The sequence below is a fragment of the Pyxicephalus adspersus genome, chromosome 2 (genome assembly GCF_032062135.1).
Source record: "Pyxicephalus adspersus chromosome 2, UCB_Pads_2.0, whole genome shotgun sequence".
Taxonomy (NCBI): Eukaryota; Metazoa; Chordata; class Amphibia; order Anura; family Pyxicephalidae; genus Pyxicephalus; species Pyxicephalus adspersus.
Genome location: NC_092859.1, coordinates 91,930,355 through 91,955,185, shown reverse-complemented (window position 1 = coordinate 91,955,185; position 24,831 = coordinate 91,930,355). Strand labels below are relative to the sequence as shown.

At 34.4% G+C, this 24,831-nt stretch overlaps 1 protein-coding gene across 1 annotated transcript in view; it reads left to right on the top strand.

Moving 5' to 3' along the window:
- The window catches only part of PDZRN4 (PDZ domain containing ring finger 4), a 79,950-nt gene that overhangs the window by 49,040 nt on the left and 6,079 nt on the right, over window positions 1–24,831 (top strand). Inside the window, exons 2-6 of the mRNA XM_072401476.1 lie at window positions 2,926–3,179; window positions 4,031–4,133; window positions 14,367–14,465; window positions 17,247–17,309; window positions 24,047–24,148. Coding sequence (XP_072257577.1) covers window positions 2,926–3,179; window positions 4,031–4,133; window positions 14,367–14,465; window positions 17,247–17,309; window positions 24,047–24,148 — 621 coding nt within the window. The remainder of the gene's footprint in view (window positions 1–2,925; window positions 3,180–4,030; window positions 4,134–14,366; window positions 14,466–17,246; window positions 17,310–24,046; window positions 24,149–24,831) is intronic.

The window sequence follows — 24,831 nt, the reverse complement described above, 5'->3', positions numbered from 1 at the left end:
TGTTGTAACTCAAGGTTGATACTGGCTTAGTACATATAGTACTATTTCATCATCCATATGTTTTTTACTCAGCTGGTTTATTTTACTTTTGATTGATATATCCTTCATAAAACTGTAGTTAATAAATTTGTTATGACTGTTCTATCAATTACCAATATAATATATATATTATCTAAGGACCTGTGAATTATGTAAAAATGAATTGGCAAGAATTATGAAATGAATGCTATGCATGGATCCAGACAGTAAGAATTCATTGATTGCATGGTCCTTTAAAATTAAATTACATTTTTCAAACACATTTTCACATTTTAATTGAAGCTGGACTGAAATTGTCAGATTTACAAACTAACTTGCTTATATATAAACATAGTTTTCAGAAGTGACAGTCTTAATTTCTAAATGTAACACACTTGAACTATCACAGACAGATGGCTTTAGGATACATGCAATTAAGTCTTTTTAAGAATATAAAGTGTGATTAATGCACCACTGACCTTTACTGCTAACTAGCAGTATGTTGGTGAACTTCTAGTAGTGTCATAACTGCTTGTATCAGATACAAAATGTACAAGACTGATCTGTTTAAAGGTCAAAAAGTTAAACATGTTCCTAATAAAAAAGGCATATTTATATGAAAGGCATTTAACACAGTTCATGAACAGTTCTTTATAAAAACTGTATGAATGACATAACTATTTAGATGTTTTTGGCTGTCTAACACTGCAGTACAATAAAAAAAATATATGATTAATCAGTTTGATGTCATGATGTCTTGAAAAAGCTGACATTGATTTCCATAGGTAGTTGTCATCCTTGGATTTTGGTATGCATGTGTTAGAGACTGAAATTAATATGGTTTTGATTAGGATTTTACCATTTACAAAACGTACTTAACACTTTTAGGATGTTACATAGATTTATTGTGGGGGTAAAGCCATAGACACTTGTTGGTATGCACTGCATTGAGTAAATGTTTCGTCCTGTGGCTACAGTAATTTTGATTTAAGTCCCCAGAAAACAAATATAAAGTCTTGCTATAGATTCCTACACTTGTCTGCAACTTGTCGATGTCTGCACTTTTAATGGACTCTTGTAAAAGATTATGGTTTTCTGGTTATCAATCACTTCAGTACAAGTGTTACTTGTGTATTTAGGGTCCCTGTTGTGCTAAGAAAAAAGTGAAGCTTCATTGCACTTTGCACACAAACAGGTTTTACTCTCGAACTGCTCTGGATTAAGCTCCACTTTGTCATTTGGCCTTTTCAGTTCCCCAGCCCCTTGGGATAAAAATCCTTCCTACAGTATGATACTACTACCACGTTTCCTCTAGGTGATAGTGTTCTCAGGATTGTAGTGCTTTGCTTTTGAATCAAAAAGCTTCATTTTGGGCTCACCAGCCTCAGAGATCCTTTCCACAAGCCTGATGCATTGTTTTCCTATGGAAAAACGCCAAACTGATTTTAAAGGGGGTTTATTTTAGCATTTGCTTGCTTTGCATCTCTGTTCCACAAAACACTGCTGTAGAGAATCTAGGTATAGATTTTTTATCTCATCCGTGGATCTATGTCATTTTTCCAAAGTTACCACAGACCTCATATTTGCTTCTTTGACCCTGAGTGTTCTTCTAAATCTGTTGACATTTAAGAGTCTGCTTAGACGAGTTTGGTCTTGTGTTAATAAGCAAATGCAGTTTTCTTCTAGGTGCATTCCTAATGCATTTGACATCCGTTTAGGGAATTTCTAATATTCGCCGACTAGTGCATTTGATCTGCTGTTGACATCACTATAACCTATATTTGACCTTCTTCCAAGCCACGTCAACCTGCTTCAGGCTTCTTTTGCATTCCCATTGACTTGTATGGAGAGATAAGCTAAAGCCTGTCAACACAAGGCCTATGGGCAATTGCAGAATTTTATTCCAACCATCATAAAGTTGTTGTAAATACAGTATGTTTCTCTAGACCATCCAGGAACCAATGTATTTGTTTTAACGTCACTTGACACTCATTTTTCAAAGGTAGACTACATTAAGCTAATCATGTGATTTTAGAAGGCAACTGAATAAAGTAAAAGCTATTTTGTATACCTAATGAATAATAGGGACTGAAAATTAAAAACTAGGAAATTGGCCAACTTTTCTGAGAAAAAAGTAGATCAGAAAATGAATGCATTATTCGGATTGCACAGCATTTCAAAAGGAATGTGTTGACTTTAGGGATATTTGATGTCTTCAAATAGAAATCAAACATGAAGAATTAATTTCTTTCTAAATGACAGAAACAGTAAGAAATAACTTGTCCATGCACCCACACCTTTCACACATTTGGGTCTTGTTTTTCATGATCTTGTTCACATGAATAAGCTTGGGTTGGAAAGAAGCTCAAGAGTGGCATCTACCCATCCTGCTGCCACTGTTTTCTTATTCCCAGTTATAGTCTGGTTACAGGGACTAATATTATACAGAAGGGCTTTCCAAGATGATTATGAAACATGCATAATGCTTTCTACTCTAAAGTGCACAGCTCAAGAGTATCACATGGAACAAAGATTTTCTGTGTGATAGTCTTCCCATACAGCGGAAAGAGGATATTGTGAGGCCAAATGTTTCTTCTTTCTGTTTACAAATACTAATAAAGCAGAGTTGTATCATAAGCATTAATGGAGAGGATGCTCTATAAGCATTTGTCCCTGCTAATAATGAGGGTTAAGTTTTGTAAAATAATTGTAAGTGACTATAGTACACATATCTTGTTCTGATTTTTTTTCACCCCACTCTGTGTTTTTTTTTTTGGAAAATCTAGTTAGGGCAAAAGTAAACTATATTTCTAATGTTGAATATGTTTAGCTATTCTAGGATGAGTCTATGGCATTTGTTCATTTTATGTCCATCTGTTAATGCTGTGGCTTTTGTACTTTATGCAGGTTAATGGGAAAGACCTTACAAAAGTGACCCACGAACAAGCAGTTGAAGCCTTCCGTAATGCTAAAGAACCAATAGTCGTACAAGTATTAAGAAGAGCACCCCATAACAGAGGGCAAGGAAGTTCACAGGATGCACACCTTGTGAATGTGAGCACCCAAACAGACATCACATTTGAGCATATAATGGCTCAAGCCAAACTCAGACCATCCACTCCACCAGTTCCTGACATTTGTCCTTTTCTTCTTTCGGACAGGTAAGTTTTTTCTTACAGATATTTTTAGTCATGTCCTAGTTAAAGTGTATTCCTAATGTGGTAAAAAGAATAAAAAAGAATCATAGTTCTTAGTGAATAGCATCTTTGAACTTTTTCTTCTTATGGTCCAATGAGCGCTAACAGCTACATGAGGCCTTACTATACAACCAACATCTTGGTTCCAGCTGCACTAAAGAATCTTATTTGACTTCATGCAGCTTTTCCCCATCAATAGAACCATGTTGGAAAGTGTATGACACATCCCGTGTTCCTAAAACCCATCTAGCAAATAAAAGAGAGATGATATTCTTTTCCTAATCAATCTTTTCCTCTTGGACACCATGTAGAGATTAGACAGATAATACAAACTTGTAAGAGAATTAATAAAGCAAGCACCACATCAAGCCATTTACTTCCACTCATTGTACAAGAAAGTATTTTCAATTTATTGCAAAGTGTACTTCTGTATTTATTGAAGTTATTGTGTCCACATTTTCCCGAATATAAAATGTGGACATGGCTTCATTAGCAGACAGGCTGAGTTTCAAAAAGACAGATTGGAATCCTGCAGCTGCGGAACACTGCCAGCCCTTTGTTATGAATGTACTGCTGTATTTCTTTTGATTTGGTGCACAGATCATTGCCTGGAATCCAATTTAAGCTATGAAAATGACTACTCTAAGTGTGCAGTAAATGAAAAGAAACATATCTTTTTGTTCAGTGTTTCTTTAGATTAGCAACCCATCCTAACCTCTTGAAATGAGAAAGCAGCAGATAAGTTTGTCATATTTTAATTAAAAAGAAGAACATTGTCTCATCTGGCCTTCTTGCACCAATTTTTTTCCATATAGCTGCCATTCTCTTCATCCAATGGAGCATGAATTTTATGAAGGTAATGAGTATCTTTCCAGCCTGCCTGGTGATGGAGATAGAACTGAAGACTTTGAGTATGAGGTGAGATCATTTTTCATTATGGATGATGGTACACGTTTCTCTTCTGGCTTAAAAGATCTCATTAATAATTGTGTTTACATGTTTTGTTTGCTGTGTCTAATCACAAGGTGCTTAGTGTATATCTGCTTTGTGTCAAAACATACAAAATCGCCTCTGCCATTTTTATAATGGTCTTCCCACAGTCCTGGTATTTAATTCTTAAAGCCTCTTTCGTTGATTTATTTTGAGGTATGTAGAATAGTTAGTGATGTGATTAGTATAATTCCCAAAGCTTGTTTATTTTGACAGTGAAATGATAAAATAAACATTTGTGGCATGAAAAAGATTACTAATTATCATCTTTTTTCACCTAGATGCATGTGAAATAATGGCCCATTTGAAAAGTATATCTTGCGGCAACAAAACAAAAATATTACTCCACTCCACCACTGGTACACCACTGGTGTATTTTCTCGACAGAAGTAGCCTTGTGTTAGCCCTGCTTAGTTTCTTTTGCTAAACTACATTATCCTTCCCTAAGCTTTGCAATAAAGGATTACCTGGTTTATAGTCCAAGACAAGAGCTAAGAGGATTAGATTGCTTGAGATAACAGAGTAAACTGAAAACATGACAACCCTGAAATTCTAAACAGACCAAAAGTGTTTTATTTCTTTTATTTGAACAAATCAAAAAGATATAAGAAAATGTTTTTTAATGAAATCTTAAGCAGGCACCAAGGTAGTAAATTATATCATTATAGTTTTAGTTTACATTTACTTTAATCTGAGAAAAAAAAAATGTGTTCATAGCAAAGAAACATCACCTTTTGTTAGGCTGGAGTAAATGGAAATAAGCACTCTCTATAGCCTGCTGTACCGTGACCATAGCACGTTCATTTTTTGTACCGTTAATGTTTCATCAATATCTTCTTTTGATGATGGGAGAGTCTGACTATCGTGTAAAGTCTTCTCCAGCAAATTCCAAAGATTCACAAAGATGTGGTAAAGGTCTGTAATGATCATCCCATGTGAGAAAATTATGTATCCAGATGTTTCCTGAACCATTCTTTTACAGTTTGAGCCCAACGAATCCAATTGTGTCATCTAGGACTTGCCAATGCCACTGGGGAAGAAAAAGTCAATTGGTAAAAAAAACCCTTATCATTCAGTATATTCAAGTAGTTATCTGACCTTATTTCTTCGACAATAAAATGTTGCTAAACTTAGACTTGACTAACTGAATCAACCTCATATCATACCACTGTTCCCATAGGCTTGATTTTTCTTTTTGGCCAGGAAGTGTATAAAAAATGATCACAAGAAATAGCAACTGTTCCAGCAGTATTTCTTTAGATAATATTTCAAGGAGTTTTGTAATTCAATGTCTTCATATGTGCAAGTACCTTTTTTATGAGCGTAATTCTTTTTGTACTCACCCTGCAATCTCCACAAATTAGGTCACTTCCCATTATTTACTTAGGCTCACACTAGATGCTCATTTTCCTTGATAGCAGTCAGATTGTAACCTGCTGTGGGTGTTACTGTTAGATTCTTGTTACCAACCACCCTTGCTTTGTTTGCTGACTGCTTGCTGCCTGGACCGATCGCTGCTCATGATTTGACCTAGAGACTTGCTAACCCATTCGATACCTCACCTTTTTAGTCGCCTTTCAATTTTTGACCATTTTCTTTGTTTTTGGATCTGTTGATGCCGTACGATTTGGACTCATGCTGCCTTTCTTTCACTGTGGACCTGCCATCCTATCTGGCTTATTCCATTTTCCAATTCCAGTATTCCAGAGGTGATTTCTTGTGTACCCAAGTCATGAGGGACCTGAGTGCTGGGATAGAACATCTAGCCTCCTGTGGCTAAAGGTGAAGAGTACCTGAGGACTTACAATATCAAACTGGTGGGCAGGAAAAATAACATTCTTTTAATTCTCATTTATGAAGGAAAGAAATGCAAGTTAGCAGAATGTTCATTTCATTCACTCAGCTAAAAAATGTTTTCTTACAGAGTGATAATTCACTTAGCAAAGCGAATAATCTAAACTCCTTTAGTAAATTTACTCCAATATATCCCCAGAATGAGGGTTTTTATATTTGGATTATTTAGCTAATTCAGTAATCACTGTAGATAGTGTCAACAGGAACAGGATTATAAATTGTGATGAGAAACACAGACCATATCCCAGGTACTATAGAATAATTAAGGGTTTTCTTTAACAGTCCTATTGCTACCTGAAAGTAGCCTAAATAATTTTTTATCAGATTCTGATTGGAGAATGAGTTTAGTACCAACCACTCCTATATCTGATCCATTTTAAATATGTTTTGATGGTTATAACAGTTATATCATATAGTTATAATATTTTTTTATTTTTTCAGAATGTTTTCATATGACAGCTGTTAGGTGTGTTTATATTTTGAGTTTATATGAGTTTTGTTTCCACTTAACATTTCACTAGATACTCCCTAAATTCTTGAAGATGAACAGACCATTTATAAGGGAAGAATATAGAGTTAATTGTCTGGTTTATGGAGCACATTCCATCACCTAAGGGCATATCCTTTTCTATGGAGATGTTTTCTTCCATTGCCCCTTTGTTTATGTTGCTCTTCCTATGAGATATATCCTATCCATCATGACCTGTGAGACTATCTTATGTTTAGGGAACCCTAAATACTGCTTGTATTTTCTTGGGGCCTGTATTTTTAATTATGGAATTTTTGTCTTCTTTATACTTGATACCTATTTGCCTCCTGGCACCTGTAATTATCAAACAATGATAATTATTATGCTTTGGCTCATTCTCCTGATGAAGCTAATGTGAAACACTTTGGGAATGAGAATTATGAGTGACAAAATTCAGTGTTCAAGCCAGAAATTTTTTCAAACCGGGTGGTAACAAATTGTAGGGGGGTGGCAGCCTGTATTATGACCCAACTCTTCAGTAACCACTCAAAAATAGCTGGGTGGTCACCGAAAAGTGGCGCACCTGGCTAAAGAGGGCTAGGGAGAACACTGAAATTGTTAAATGCTGAGGAAAAGTGGAGAATGGAGAAACTCCACTCGCGTGCCTCCAATCAGCTGTGACCACAGGTTCCCACGGTCACTGGGCTGTACTTATCAGCCCGGTGACCATGGGAACTGAACTCAGATGAACTCTCACTGGAGTTTCTTCAGTTCATCTGGAGTTTGCCTGCAGTCACAGCTAATTGGAGGCACTCGCCTGTCTCCAATTAGCTGTGACTGTAGGTTGCTACGCTCCCCGGGCTGTACTTATCAACACAGAGAGCGGGGGAACCTACATTTCAATGTAATTCGCAAAATCGGTTCAATGAAATTTCACAGACCCATCGGATGTTCGGGGAAATTATCGCACGAATGTCAGAGGCATTCTCGCCCATTCCTAATTATGAAGACATGGCTTCAGTTCAAGGCCTGCAAGGCTGCAAAATACATATACATTGAAGCATATATGTGTTTTTCCTAACATTATTGCACAAAGTTGTACTGTCACTTTTGGGGTTTAAGAAAACTCTATACTCATGGTTGGGGGCTGCTGCATTATGTAGGAGGAGTTTAGATGATATAAAATAGTTTAAAGATATATTTGAAATTTTTAAAATAACCAAATTAAACAGTGCTATTTAATGTTTTTGAAATCAGCTTTGGAACCATTAGGGCTGCTTTGTCCTTAAAATATACTAAAATGAACTTTAGGTGAATAAACATCAGGTTTATATGAAAATATTATGTTGGGAATTGTTTGCTGATGGCATTGCTGCTTCAATCCTAGATACCTTTAGATGTTGTCTTCACAGAAAGTGTTTAAAATTCAAGTAGATAAAAACATACACAAATTCAAATAATCACAATGGAGGTTTAAATGCGATTTAGCATAAACAAAACAGCCCCTCGTTCACTAATTTCACAGACTATAATGCAAGTTATTCCTGGGGGCTTTCTGACTTTGTTTTTTGTTGTGATTCTTCTATCAAACAATGCTGTCAAAGCTTTAATCCAATGCAACCACTTTCCTCCATGCATGGATTGTGAGATTTCACTTTGCCATTGTTAATCAGGTAATTATTGCTTTGCTGTTACAAAGAAAACAGTGGCCCCTATTGAATCAATAAGAACCAATAATACATCTTTGTGGGCCATTCTTTAGTATGTCAGCATGTCAGATTTATAGTTTTGCTATTCTGAAGCCTGTCACTAAGTTGTATTGGACATCAGATGTACTGACATACTGTTATCAGTAAGATGACATGTGTACAATCAGACATTCAAACAACTGGCAGAAACCCATCAACTAAAATTCAATACATCCTCCTTAAAAAAAACATGCATAAAGTGCTAATGGTCAAAATGTTAAAATGTTTAAACTGGGTGTATAATCCTTATATAGCATATATAATAAAAAATAAAAATTGATCAGATTTAGACCTATAAAAATCAAATTATCATGTTAAATGAACCATAAAAGATGTGATGATTTCACTTCATTTAACATTCAGTAAGGATTTAATGGCAAATTTATAATGATGGATAGGAAAATATAATTTTCTTAATCTGATATGAACGCATGCTAACAGTAGATATTCACATTTTAACTCACGTAATTTCCAACCAGATTTCCAGTGACCTTTAATCTCTGCTAATCATTTTTCTGTGATCATTAATTTGCTGTCTGATGTCAGTATCCTGCAGCAAATTCACTGAGTGACAGTAGCTGACACACAAAATCCAGCTGTATAATAGAATCATGGGAAGCCTGTTGCAGCATTATTTCTCCGTGACAATTATGTCACTATCAGCTAATTAAAAATTATTTTATTATGTGTAGTTTGTATCAGTAACTTACTTTACATTGTATGGTTGTTTTGTTTAAAAAAGTAGGAAGGAAGGAAGAAAAAATGACTGGACACACATTTTAGGGGATATTTATAAAACAGGGAATATGACATTCCCTCAAACATTCTCCTTAGTGGAGAATCAATTACTGCCATTGAAACAAATGGACCTGAAAGATTCTCCACCAGTGAACATTTGAGAGAATGTTAGATTCTTTCCTTTATAAATAGAGCCCTAAAGCTCAACTGTAGCTAAAATGTTGTTTTAGTCTCTGTTAAGTTTTTGATAGAGAAAAAAACGATAGACCTGTGAAAGGGTGAAACGCTGACATACAAGATATGGCTAGGACAGACGGTGAAGGGAAATGCTTAAAATAGAGGCACAGCAACTAAATCTTGAAAAACGTCCCAAACCTTTTTCATGCTGTTCTTTTCACAACATATGTAATTGCCACATAAACAACTTTTTAATATAACAATACAGTATATTTATTGATATTCATTTTATTCTTTATCCATTCTGAATTTCTATGACTCCAAAAATTGTCAGATTTTGCTTCTCTGCAATATGGAAACCTGTGCTTTTTATTACATTGTTTTGCATTCTTATGATTTAGAAAAGAGCTCTCGCAACATTACTTCTCACCAACTGAATATACTACAATTATGTTTAAATTTTGACAGTAAAACTCATTACACAATGGTTATCATTCACTAAAATATCACTAACTTCAGGTTACAAGAACTGTAAATTTCTAATGAGGTGACTATTAAGAAAGAATACGAGCCATTTGAAAAGGTGATAAAATAACATTTTGTGAGATAAAATAATAGTTCTTGAGAAATAGAGGTTTTCAACAGTGAAATGTCTATTCAGTGTAACACAAATAGAGATTCCACAACTCATAAAGTCATATTCATTTTTTGTAGACTGAACATTTTTAGATAACAGTTCATAAAGGTAAAGCACAAATATATTTAGAATACCATATATCTTAGACTTTCAACAATTTTATGTTCTAAATAAAGTAAAACAAAGTATATGATATCAATATTCTTTCATAAAAACACATATATTCTGCAAGTATATTTTACATGCAAGGTATACTATTTATTTTTTAACAAAATTGAACTTGGACTTCAAACTCTGCATACATGGAGACCCTTGCACCGAGATGTAAAAAAAAAAAAAACATTACACATACTTTTCACAACTATTTTAAGAACTATTTTTGCCCACCACGCTTGTTCAGCTTTTACCACTAAATTAAAGTTTACAGGCACTTGTACATTTTTTAAAATTCCTTGCAAAAAAAAATGAGCCTATAAGTGATAAATATGCAACTCAAATTTTTCTGCATTTAAGCATTCAAAAGCCAATATTTATTAGAGGCAAAAGTTTGCTTCATATACTGTGCCTGATTTAATAAAGCTCTCCAATGCTGTAGAGGATACACTTTCATCATTGAAGCTGGGTGATCCAGCAAACCTGGAATGGACTTCTATAAAGTAATTTGCTATTTGCTGGCAAATGTTTTAAATCCTGGACCAGATTAATTTCAGGTTTTCCTCTCCAGCCTTGGAGAACTTTAATATGCCCACTGTCTAACCAAACCCCTTTACAATGGGCCTGATTTATTAAAGCTCTCCAAGACCGAAGAAGATAGACTATCATGGATGAACATGAATGATACAGCAAACCTGGCATGGATTTCTTAAAAATTTGCTATTAGTTGGGAAATGTTTTCAATCCTGGACCTGATCTATTTCAGGTTTGCCTGATCACTCAGGTTCTCCCATAATAATGTATCTTCTTCAGTATTGGAGAACTCACTCACTCATGTGTAATAAATCAGGCCCAATGACTATGAGCGACTGATATCCTTACAGGGCACATAAGTAGTAAGTTAAGTGTACCTGGCATTAAGGGTAAATTAGCTACATATTTTTCATGTGTATCAAAATCTTTGTTTTCACTAAAAAAACAGCCACAACCTGAGCAGAAAAGTCTGTGTCCTGGTGGCATGCTTAAAAGTGGGACTCTTGGACTCATTAGGAAAGCTGTAATATTTTAGAAAAGGTATTACTTGCCTTAATTCTGAGCAAGAGTTCTCTAATCAGCAGGAAGCAAGAGCTTAGCTGATTGTGGAGCTCTAGATCACTGATTCACTAGGAGGCTTGTTGGAACTCTTTATTACTCACCTACTGGGGAATCTGCTAGCTGGAGACAAACTTTTCTATTCACAATGTAGCAGTTTCACAAAGAAAGAAAGAAAATAAACTTTGAACAGCGTTGTTGTGATGCCCCTGGAATATATTTTGCTGATTCAAACAGAAGATTGAGTTGGGATTCAACTAAATTGATACCATTCTAAAATCTCACCTAATCACTCAGAATTGCAGAATTTGCAGACAGATAAATATTCTCCTTTCACAGTAAATGACTTTAAGGCAAAATGGTACTTTCATTGATCTGTAACTAGACTCTGTGTAGCCCAAGAAAAGTGTGTTATAGATGTTTGTTGTTGATTTCACCTGTTCATTCATTTATATCCTTTTAGTTTAATATATAGTAATATATTTCCCCTGTAGAAAATGCCTGCTATCTGATATGCCACTACAGGGTAAGATTGAAAAATAATACATGTTCCAGTCCTGTGGCCAGAGCATTATCTTTATCTAGCACACAGAATTGATAAACACAACGTCTTTTTTTACTGCTCTGTGAGCCATATCTACTTAGTTGTAGGTTGACATCAATTCTGATTTGTCCCTTCTCTCTTCATTCAAAAAGTCATGCCATTCTCAGCCTGTCATCACAGATAAGTGATGAAACACAAGGCAATCCAATTTTATTTGAGATTGAAAAGCTTTCAACAAATTGAACCAATTTGCTGTTTTGCAGTCTTGTTTTGGCTTTTTTTAAACATACACTTCCAAACCTTTACCAGAAGTTTAATTAATAAGAATCATAGCGATAAAGTAAAATTTACCAGAAAACAAACTACAGCTTTAACACGAAGTAAAGATACAGCTCTGATTTTGAATTTATAAAATATAAGTGTGAAGAATAAATCCATGTGCATTCATGGGGCCCTGCTTTTGCCTGCTGTTTGCAAAGTAAGACAAAGTTGCTACATAAAAGTCTGTGAAAGGCCACTCAAACAGTAGGATGAAAGAGAAATAGAGGTAACAAAGTTAAGAATAAGTTGTTTATACTTCAATGAATACATGCATTTGAAACTTTCTAGTACAGGTAGTGCCCGGGTTAAGGACATCCAACATACGGACAACTCCTAGGTACGAAGCTCACATAGGGTGAGCTATTTCTGCAGCCTCTTGTAACTCTTTAATAATAAGACAAACTCTCCAGTTGTTTCTTTTCGCATATCAAAGTACAGCTTGCTCCAGAAGTTATTGAATGTCTGGACTCCATAAAGTTTTTTTTTTGCTTTGTTTGTGATTAACTCGCAGTGAGGATTTTATACAGTAACTGACACAATGCTGCCTAATATTATGTTGAGACAAACATTTGTCTTGATTGCATTTATTAAAATAATGTGCCAGTTTCAACTTACATACAAATTCAACTTAAGAACAAACCTACAGTTGCTATCTCGTATGTAACCCGGGGACTACCTGTAGTTATGGTATGAAAACAAGTGTTGATGGGGGTAGACTGCCTGGCAGTTCTAAATGTGTTTACTATGAAGGACTTTTCAAACTGCAGTACTATGGACAAAAGAATAGCTAAGATGAGGCCTAAGAATGTTTGGGGGGGGGGCACATCTTTGTAACCTGGGTATGTTTAGCTTGCTGGTTTCAGTGTTAACTCCGAAGGGTGCAAAATGTTACCACCTGTAAAATCAAGAAAGTAGGATTGTTGTGCTCCATGTAACATCTAAACTTCCACATTTTTACTAAAGTTTTCTTTTCCACAGGACATTGTAATAATACGTTGACAGCCCTGCTCTTAGCAAGTTATTATATGCTGTATGTGACATGCCCTTATTGTTGCAGTGCAAAGTGATGCAGTGATTGCAGTGCTGTTTTTTGGATAATCTGTGTCATATGTAAAGCGTCAGAATTTAGTGATTTAGTTTAGCTCTAGACACCCAGTGTTATTGTATAGGCAGGAAGAGGAATGTCAGATGTTCTCTTATATCCAAAAGTATTAGATATACCTTAAGGTGGTTGTTCAGATTTTGTGTCTTGGCTCTTTTCATGGCTCACATTCCCCCCATTCTACCTAAGCAGAATTTCTTTCCATGGTTTTGGACCCCAGTTCCCCAGCCCAGCCAAAGTTAATTCCAAGTTCACACTGACATTTTCTTGCATTTTTTAGGATATGAAATACTTCCATATGTAAATCTGTTTTTTTATGATGAACTGAAAAAAATTAACTAACTCTTCTAACATATATAAGCATGAATATCCTTTACAATTACAATTAAAAAATATCCCATTAACTTGCAGAGATTACTATTTGCAGGAAGTATACACGGAGTACATAGTACAATAGGTTCAATGACGTTTGAACAATCTATATCTTGGGTTGCCAAAGGCCATGCCTCACACAACCCAGCACTAAAATACCAGTAGAATCCATCGTTCTGGCACAAGGAGAGACCTCCACTGTTTCACAAATAATTTGCACAATAGTTTGAACTATTCTCACTGATTTCAAACTCACCATGAATTGATGTATTTTGGTTATACAACATCCAATTCCCCTAACGTTCTTTTCAGTTTTGAAAGTGTTTTTTATTACCTAATTTATATAATTTTAAAAAAAATCAGTTCTTTCGGATCAATAGGATTCTTCAGACCAGTTTTTACATTCAAAGAATAGACAGTTATACATGGACACCAGGGAGAATTTTGGATATAATTTATCACTTGACTTTATTGCGTACCTTCTACTTCCAATAAAGAAACTGAATATGTGTACAGTGAAGAGTCTATCTGTTAATCTTTTATGAAATTTATGCACTGTGTTAGTTGTCAAAAATGCAATATTTACATTGACAAAGGCAATTAGTATTCCCTCGAATCTTTCAATGTTGTGTTATATTTTGGCGGGGATATCAACCACTTTACAGTTAAGGCTGACACAAATTAATTGTCAGATCTACAATGTCTGAGATAATACCTCCTTTGTGTGAAGTATTGTTCTAATGCTTTATGCAATCTGAATATAGATGATTCCATGAAAATTGGCTTTTTAAAATATACTTTAGAAAAAAATTTATGTTGAATATAAATATCTTCTTCAGAAAGAGAAATGTATTAAAAGCAAGATGCTTATCTGGATCTAATGATTTACTGTACTTTACAGGCATTACATGTTTACTGTTTAATAAGAAGCTATTTTTTTATCTTTTCTTACAGGAAGTCGAACTGTGTCGCCTGAATAGCCAGGATAGACTTGGTCTAACCGTCTGCTACCGGACAGATGATGAGGAAGATACAGCAATATATGTCAGTGAGGTAAGGAGAAAATGACTGACGTTAATAAGGAAAGGTGGAAAAAGGGTGTGAAAGAAATCATCCGTTATGTCTGGATCACTGAGACTGGCTGTTATTGAGTACAATAAGAGTCTGAGTGCAAATCGTATGAAGTGCTAATAAAATGAAAAATTTATAAAGAGGAGCATCCATACAAAAAAAATTGCTATTTCATTAAAGGATTTATGGGAGCAAGTCCATGCAATGTATGATCTCTCGTGTACCTTTTTTGAGAATAATAATTTAAAATATATTGTCGGAGAATAATTAAAGCATTAAATGGTCACTAACAATAAACGTATACAATTTTAGTTGCTTAAGCTCACTGCCCACTGCACATTTTCATTTCTCTTTACATTCTTCTGTTCAGTATACATGCTTGTAATTATTTAATGTTATTCAGCCCACTCCATTCGTCTCAGCCAAGTTTCAACTGTAGGCCAAAAATAAAGTACAGGTATATGGTAAATGCTTTTTTATACTTAAACTCCTAAACTTATTTATACTTAAATTTCCTAAAAAAAAAAAAGTACCCAGTGATTTTTCCAGATCCTTCAGCTGCTTTTTTTTATTTTGACCATACCAAGCATGTAATTAGATCCATGCTAACATGCTTAGTCTGTGTCTGTGAAATTTCAGTTTGGGGCCACTGGACCTATACCGATGCACAAAATATCTACATGCCAGTTGTAAGCTTTGCCATCACGGACCAGTGTGAAAACAAAGTAGGAATACGGGAATGTATTTTGCTGCTGCATAAACATGATACCTCTGCTCCTCTATTAGTGCACGTCTTATTTTAAATTTGTTTTTGAAAAATGCTTTATCATTTGACAATTTTAGGCAGAAATCACCAGATATGTTAAGTCCACTTTGCTAATAGAGCAATTCTGTGGTCAGTGGTACATTGGAATTGTCAATGGAATGATATAGCAAGATCATCAACCCAGGTATATATTACCCACTGGAATGGTCTGAGTACAAATAAACTCAGACAGTTACAACAGCCATTTATGCAGATTTCAACTACAAAGTCAAAGTTTGGCTGTACTGCCTACTATTCTTACTTAGTGGGGACTAATAGGAGGTAAGCAAGGGTAGTGACAAGCACTGATAACTTAGCTGCAGTCTGTATTTGCATAACACAATATTAGAATGTCCCTATTTTTGGAATCAGTAGGTTGCTGTCATGCCAGGTAGCGTGTATATAGCAGTGTAGCTAATGTTTCAGCTAATTCTTGATTTTTTTGTTTCATTTTACCATGCAGGGTTACCATACCATACATAGGACAAACGGAAAACTAGTCCTAAAGCTTCTAAGTCTTCTCCTATAACTCTTATTTTCTCTTCCTAACCCTCTGAAACTGTAAATGATTATAACAATTTTTTACATGTTCAAGCTTAAAATCATTACTTCATCTCTATTAGCCTTGGGCAATCCTGCTAGCCTGCAGGGGTTCCCAGAATTAAAAAAAAATCCACTATAATTACATTGGCCTATGACATTAAATAACCCAACGTGGTTTATTATTTTTTGTGACAGGCTATTACTAAAAAGGAATATTGAACCTTTTATATAAAATGTAACCTAAAAGCAAATGCTACACTTGAGGTGCTTCTGTTTGAAAAATAGCTTTTGGCATGACAGAGCCTAATGAATGGTTTAGGATAACCATCAACATAAGGTGATAGATAGTGTTCCCTCTCTGGACACCGGATCATTATTCATTACGGAAATATTAAACATCTGAACAGCTCAAAAGCCCTCCATGGCTGTCAAGTTTTAACTTAATATATCAACAGTTACAATGACAGGTTACTTGATAATGCTTATTAACAGTAGGATGAAAGCAAATTAATACTTAAAACACTGGATTTTTAAAATATATAAATCTACAAAAAATATTAAATGTATTTCAGTTATTTGTTAATGGCACATTAGGAAAGTGTTCTAAATTTGTTCACATGTAATGTTTCTTGTTCCTCGTTTATGGTATTTTTTTCCAAACTTAGAATATCCCTAAATTAAACTATAATAATGTATTTTTAATTCATTATTTTATATATTAGAAAACAGGATTTGTTCTTGGTTATTAGATATAATAGATAAAATGTGTGCCTTTCTGAGTGAGGACAAAATGTACAAATGTATAATTTGCAGGTATTTAAAGCAGAACTCTAGTCTGCAACAAAGTTTATTTTTAGACTTTTTATACCCCTATCCCCCAAGTATCCTGTGTAGGTTTTCCCTTTATTTTACCATTTAAACGCCATTTTTTTTTTAGGTATTTGTATTTAGTTGTAGGTTAGCCTATGAGGTTTGGAGTGAGGAGGAGTCAGCACTACATTGCAGTAATACCATCTAACCAGTGGCCAGATTCTAGCATACCCTGTCATGGTTGGATAAGGAATTTGCCATGTAGGTGCTCCTTAGGGAGTAGTAACAACATATCCCTAGCAGAAAAGCAATCTGGTGCTGAGCATTTCTTTTCCTAGAGGGAAATAAGAAAATACATAATTTACCCCTTGCATATACCAACCAAATCAGCCAGAAGCTTGCACTGGGCAATAGAGCAATACAATGTATTAAGGATGGGCAGACATCCTATCACCTGTTCTTACTGGTACATTTCCTTATCTATGGCTACCCTCACTCTACACTACAGCCCAAGCACTCTGCCTCTAGGCATTCCTAAAGATTATTTAGCGTAAAATCTAGCATTTATTGAATTTTTAAACTTTAGTATTCTCATTTTGATTTAGGTTGCCCCACAAAGTATTGCAGCAAGAGATGGTCGCATTCGGGAAGGAGACAGAATTTTGCAGGTCAGTCTACAAAGACTTCTTTTTTTTAAATTTTTATCAGAACTTGTATGTAACTTATGTTTCCTGAAACTTTTTGTACTCATTTTGGCTGCTGAAACCAAAGTGTCTTGCTTATTACATACATCAGGGTATATAAGGAACAATCATTTGGGGCATAACTGATCCTAGGGATGTTTAAGGTTTGCTAAAAAGGTGGTTCTACCTACCTAAAGATTTCAGGTAGAAGAAAAAAAATAAGGAAATATATATATATATATATAAATATATATTAGTTGGAATGGGCTTGCTTTTTTATGGAAATTATAGATATTCACAATAAGGTTGGATATAAAGTAGGCAGGGGGCTTACTGAATAAAAAAATGGCTAAAGAAAATTCACATACAGAGTATTCATTGGAAGGGTAATCATGCATAAAATGTGCTTACAGTTGCTTTAACTTAGCACTATCAGTAATCTAGTAGGAGATGGTTTGACTAAACCTTTCTACTGACAACTGGAGCAGCTGCTGGTATTTAAATAAGCCTTACAATGTAAAGACTTATTTTCTATGGCAACCCTGATGTAATTTAAAATTTATTTTTGATTCCTAATGCCATTTAAACTGCATGTAAGTAATGCATAAAAAATATCAGCCAAGAATATCAGGTCCTCACTTTGGATGAGAACAATCCCACCACCAATAAAATGTTTTTTTTTACTCCATCCATTAGCTGGTATCTTAATGTCTTAGTCCAATTTAGTGAGAAACAGAAAACCTCTTGAAAAAATGGCATAATGAAAGAACCTTTGCTGTTGCCAGTACCTTCAATTTAAAAATTGTCTTCATGCTTTTAGGGTGTTTTGCAAAATAAAATGTAGAATTTTTCTGTAATCATAGGCTTTTTTATTGAACCTTAATATGAATGAAGCCCACATTTAGCAAGAATGTAAGGCAAATGAACACAAATGGTAACATCATAATAGAAGCCACATATGAGCGATACAAAAGAGATACAAAAGCGAATTAGGAACCTTTGTGATGAATATACAAATATTCACTATACATTTGAGTTTGAGATCAGAACTTTAAGTTTTTTAAGGATGTAACAAAAAAAGACAATGTTGGATAATTATAATTATCCATATATTAAAATTATGTAAACAATATTAGAAACTGTTAGGAAAATGAAATTTTAGATGTTAATTTATGAATCTGATCTATTATCTTACATGTTATTGTGCAGATAATTGGGTTTACACTTGGAAATGCAGAAACTTCTGAATATTATTATAACACCAATAAAGAACACTTTTTGTAAGAATAAAACTAAACATGACATTTTTTGCCTGTTAGGTCCGTAGTTATGTTGAGTGATGCATTTACTTTTGTAAATGCATTTTTTTCAAGTGATGGAATAATACAAAATAATAATTGGGATTCTGAAGTAATAGCAAATGAACGATTTAGTTGCAATATGAAAAAGGTAAATGTCCCAGGGATTTACCTAAGGGACATTCGGCAAATTGTGTTCTGCTATGTTGGACAACGTACACAGTTCATATTGAGGAGATTAGGCTCAAATCATCCAGCTAACACACTAGGATAAAGATACTTATGACAGGTATTTTTAGGAGAGTGCAATGAGATTAAAAAAAATCAGTCACCTGTCTGAAAAACGATTGCTCTGGGCTTGTGTTAAAGCTTTGTGAATTGAGTCTAATTATGTACTCACAGTTATTACAGTTTGCAGCACATTCCTTTTAATATGGCAGGAGAGAGCAGTTTATAAGTCTTTATACACTATGACCCTGGTAGAAATGAATAGGTCACTTCATGATTTCATGGCTTATATAAGGGCATTCCAGATGCATTCAGTTTCCTGAGTCACTTCTGGCAATCATAATATATCATATTCTAGAAATCTAACTAGGGAATGAATAGAGCAATATGAATAGTTTTCCATCAGACATTTACATGCTTTATACTTTTTATACATTACCTTTAAATATCTATATGAAGTGATGTACATTCCAGCCATATTACTTAATTTTCCCATGTAACATAGTGATCAGATATGTGCTGTTACTATAATGTTTACCAGTAAATAAATAAATATATTTATATACATATATATATATATATATATATGTGTGTGTGTGTATGTGTGTGTGTGTGTGTGTGTGTGTGTGTGTACATTCACATCATAATCATCTGCATGCAATTGTGAATAAAAGTTATCTGGAAAAAACTGTGCCAGTCAGCAGCATCAGGACACAATGACTGAATATAAAAGCACTAAAAACAGGTAAATCAACACACAATCCTAGTGATATGTAGGCTCTAAAAATAGCCTCTACTATGTTTGTCATTTGTTTTTTTGCAGTTTTGTATGGTGGAAAAGCTAATAGTCCAAATCTAATAGTCCCTTGCTATGACACAAGGATTTCTGTGTATGTTCTATGAGCTATTACAAAAATGTATGATCTGAGCAAACACAAAACCCACCAAATTCAATTATCATAATTAGTTGTGTAGTTGTGAACTGGAAAAACTGAAAAAAGCAAAGGCTGCATTAATCTCATCGTAAGTGAAGCAAACCAAAATGTTTCATCACCCTTTTCTCATTATTTGTATTGTGAGAAGGTGAACAATGTAATGAAACTTTGCCCAGATATAAAGGCACTGATTTTGGAAAATCAGACTGAAAAATATCATGTTGCCCATAGCAAACAGTGATTTTCCTTATTTTAATTAAAATTCAAGAATAGGTGAAAGTTAATGCAATTTACTATGGCCTTTTAAAAACAAACGCTAAAAAAAATTTAAACAATTACTAAATAATACAAATTAATGCACTCAGTATAAAGAGTAAATAAAATAAACACAATAATGTATTATAATGTTTTACATATACAGTACCATATATTTCTTCAATGTTTTTAGATGACCAATGCAAATAAATCAGCTTTGCTTATATAATTTTATTAATAGAGGATAATGTTTTAAAAATACTTGTTTCTTTATATAATTTGTGATAATTTATGTACACGAGGGTAGGCATATTTGCTTATTACCTAGGTAGTCTCTACATCCTCTTTTGCAGTGACACACATTATTTGTGCTTTATTGCACACTATTTACAGTCTAATGAGTGCAAATCTTCAATTCTCAATATGTAATATAATACCATGGAAGAGCAAGTTTGTGCAAATGCCAAATTCATGTAGTTAAACCACTGTAATTGTAACACTAAAATATATGGGGGTTCTTCTGGGCCACCATGAGTCTTAGCCAAGGGGTGCCCAACTCCAATCCGCAAGGGCCAGGATACATACAGATTTTTTTTTTTCAATTTTTTTTTTTTTATATGACAAATTGGGCCAGAGTATGTAGCCCATGAAGACTGGAGTTTGACTCCCTTGCCATAGTTGCTTATGCAGAAATCTAGTATTGGGAACAAACACTGCTGGTTCCATTCTCTCCATGGAAAACATCAGTAAGCATTACCTTGAAGGAGCATGCACACAATAGAAATCCTTACATTTTTGACTTTCTTTTAAAAATGCTTGTTGCTTGGTTGTTGTCTCTGTAGCTTCACTGCTTCTAGCTTTCAAGTAAACAGATAAGGAAAATCAGAGAAAAGTTGGAACCTGAATTTGCTCAGAGAAGACAGTGAATTTAACCTGTTATTCCTGTGCCAAAAGCATGATAAAAGGCCTCATGGTGCTAATGTATTGCAAGACATTTCCATATATTTGGACATCTGTCCATCCTCATTTTTCAACTCTCATTCCTGGTTCTCTGCACTTCTCAGGTGATCACCTTGAATCCTCCATTCCCCTGTAAAATATATATGTGAAAGTATCATTCAGCATCAATTTTTTTAAATCCATGTTGATATCCAGTCTGTCTGAGCTTCCATGTTTCAGAAAAACATCCACTGTCAGTAGAGATGATCATGAGACAACTAGCATTTTACAACCACATCTGCTTTCCTGGCAGTTCAGTTATTTGTCTAGTATACAGGATCAAAATGAATTAATATGAAATGACATACTGCCCTTTCATAGACACCTTGGGTATCAACTCAATAAAATGAAAAGCAATGCCTAAACAATTTCTAATTCCTTTATAGTAATGTAAATCAAATATATCCCTGAGAATCAAAAGAACAATTTGTTGTTTGAAATAGTTGGCTCTACTAGGGCTAATCCTAAATTTTACATAATATATTTTAGTGCTCAAATATATTTATCCATAAGCCTGTGGGGCCCAGAAAATGAAAAAATAGTCAGAACTGAAAGGATAGCATCTCCTAAACCACGTATGCTAGTAGACAGGGCTGTGATGGGGTGATAGGAGCTCAGGCAATATCATTACTCATCTTAGCAGAAGTTAACAGCACAAAGATCACATATCACATTCATTTACTGTTTGTCTGGGGGAAAAATGATCACCCTCTGTTTCTGCTGTGTCTATTCTTTTGGCCAGATGGTTGGTATAGTAACTGAAATTAATTATCTGAATGCTATTGCCATTGAACCAGTGGCTGTAGAGGTAAATTTAAAAGCCCAAAATTTTGATAATTAATAAAAATTATTTGTGAGTGCCCATTTATATGCTTTGGACCCTATTGTACCCAGAAGGTCATATTGTCCAGGATCAAGTTAAAGGTGACACACACATATGTAATTGCATAGATAGACTCAATATTACTTTGTGAAAGTTGAACTTGAAAGTGCTCACTTTGAATATGGCTTTCCAAATATTCCAAAAACAATTTATATAGAAAAAGATAGGTATAATATAGGAAAAAATAATAATCATAACATCTAGTGGGTACAAATCAGGGGCAGGTGGGGTAACAAATTTAGGGAAAAAAGCTGCCCATTAAAAACTTAACTCATGAAGCCTTCATATTACACAGGTGACTGGCCTTCACCAAGTGGTTTCAGGAAGGTGGGACTATATTTTTAACCAGCTTTGTACTTGATACTATGCACACCCCAAAAAACATCTAAATATTTTGGGTCTGCCCTTTTCTTCCCAGCAATGTTGTTTTGTATCACAGAAGCCAGTCTTGCTACTCCTGTGTAAAATGAAACTTGCAGAATAGTGTTACAGCACAGCAATGCTGTAACTTGTTACTACCCTGGTCAAAGCCTAACAAACCAATAATAGGATCAGTGAGCTGCATATGACACTAGTTAAAACAACCTTGCAAGTCAGAAATACATTTTTTTATTTGAACTTCCTTTTAGCACTCTTTCACATAATTCCTTAAGAGACAGCCAAGAGATAAAATCTTGTGTAGGCTGCAAGTCATTCTGGCCAGAGCTGTGGATCGCTAAGGATACTTTCACCATTCCTAAATACAATTGTAGCAGTTGGCCACCCATAGCCCTGCCAAGGAAAGGAAAAAGAGTAGCTAGGTAGGTGATAGCAGGCAATCAGGGAGAATAAAAAGGTAATTATAATGAAATGGGATGGGGTATGAGCTATTAAGTGAACTTTTTACTAAAGCCTTTACTGTGCAAACTACAATTTTTTAGGATGTCATGAGTTTTCAAATATTTAAAATATATATATATATATCTATATTGCTATCTAATTTCAATATATTAATTTATAATAGTTATAGATAATTTGCTGTAGAGTATTGAAAGATGAATTACAGTGTCACCAATTCATATTTAAATCAGGATAAGCAGTATGCCTTCCTAGCAGAAGAGCTTCCAAAATGAATGGATCTTACACAAAATTAGTTGTAATTATGAAAATCTGTGCTTGTACAGCATTTTATTTTCCCACAGAGATCATTTTTTACCAAAACTTTTTGGATGTTCATTATTATAATTGGCTCTCTTTCTCTGTGATGTAAAGCCCTCCTATTTCATCCTGTATGTGCTTGATCTATCGCCTTTTTGGTCATGAATCAGATGGTACAGATGTTCGAGGTCATGTACCATATGTACAATGGAGGCCCAGTCATCTTTTTTGTAACCACAGAAATATCCATTCTTTTATTATTTGTTTTATATGAAATACATTAGGGTAATGAAGCACTTTAATGAGTACCATTTATTTTGTATATTTCAGCAGAGCTGACAACACAACCATCCAATTATTTTCTATGTTATGTATGTATCTAGTTACATGTTGCACTACTAAAACCTAAATTAAATAAATAGAAAAAAAGCTATAATTTTTCGAAAATTAATTGTCTATTTATCATTTCTGGTTTGCTGTGCACTGAAGTGGCTTTACAGGATTTTCAAATGATAAATCTGAATTACAATCAACATTGTCTTTTAAGCATTGCCCCGTGAGAGATAATGGTGTAGCTTTCTAATTGGCTCCATGCAAGCCTGCAGTATGACTGATCTTAGTTGTAGCACTGCCATCCTTCCTTCTACCAGCACTATTATCTCAGAGTGACACTTCCATTACTCTGAACGGAGAAAGATGAACGTCACCTGTCAGAAGCTGGTTAATTGTGTTGCTAGATGTATGTTACTGGGGCGCAGCTTGGACATTTATGAACATAACTGCTTCCTTTGATGTCCACCATCCCTCACCGATCAATACGGTTCTTATGGTAAGCGCATAATTGAGTGAAGGTATTTACCACCTAAGTCTGACAATGAGCCCACTGCTGTCTATATGCGTGACACAAATGAACAGATATTTTCTGTTTGGTTACAAGCTACATTGTGAAAATTGTACCTCATTTGCGAGTTTCATTTGTTTTTGCAGATTAATGGCCAGGATATTCAGAACAGAGAGGAGGCGGTGATTTTACTTTCCAGTGATGAATGTAGGAAAATTGTCCTTTTAGTAGCAAGGCCCGACATACCAGTGAGTAAAGCTAAGTTTTAATCTTAAAAGCTCTCAAAAAATTGAAAAGCTCTGAAGTTGCTTGTAAAAATACTTTTTAGTCTTCCTTTTGTCTGGATGCTCTTTTTTTCTTGTTTGAAAATCAATTGTTTATCAATCGCTGACACTATATGCACATTTTAATGGTTTGCTTAGAATGAATGGGAACAATAAAATCATGTTCTATACTTCATATAAAAGACATAAGATACAGACATAAGACATAAGAAGGGTACAAATCTGTAAGAGTTCTTTGACATCTGAGAACTGGACATGTCAGATTTTCTGGAGCTTAAAAATGTCTGATCTACAGTATATGCTCACCCTTTCCGACAGTCCAAAATGTTGCTGAAAATAAGGATAAGAGGCATAAACTGCACAAAACAATACAAGAAACACTTATTAAGGTTATGTGTAGGCAATGAAAATTGATATCTATATAGTTAGCTTTTAAGATCAATGCACATTAGAAAAAACTAATCAATCACTACCAATTGAGTTTCACTTCTTAAGTTAAATTACAAACATTTTAATTGAATACAATTTACCCTTCACAATTCTCAATTATATTATATTCCAGTTATAGTCTGTTTTCATAAAACATACATGGATAACAGTTTATTATGTGTAAAAATAGAAAATGTAGCTAAACTTGGCACCAACAA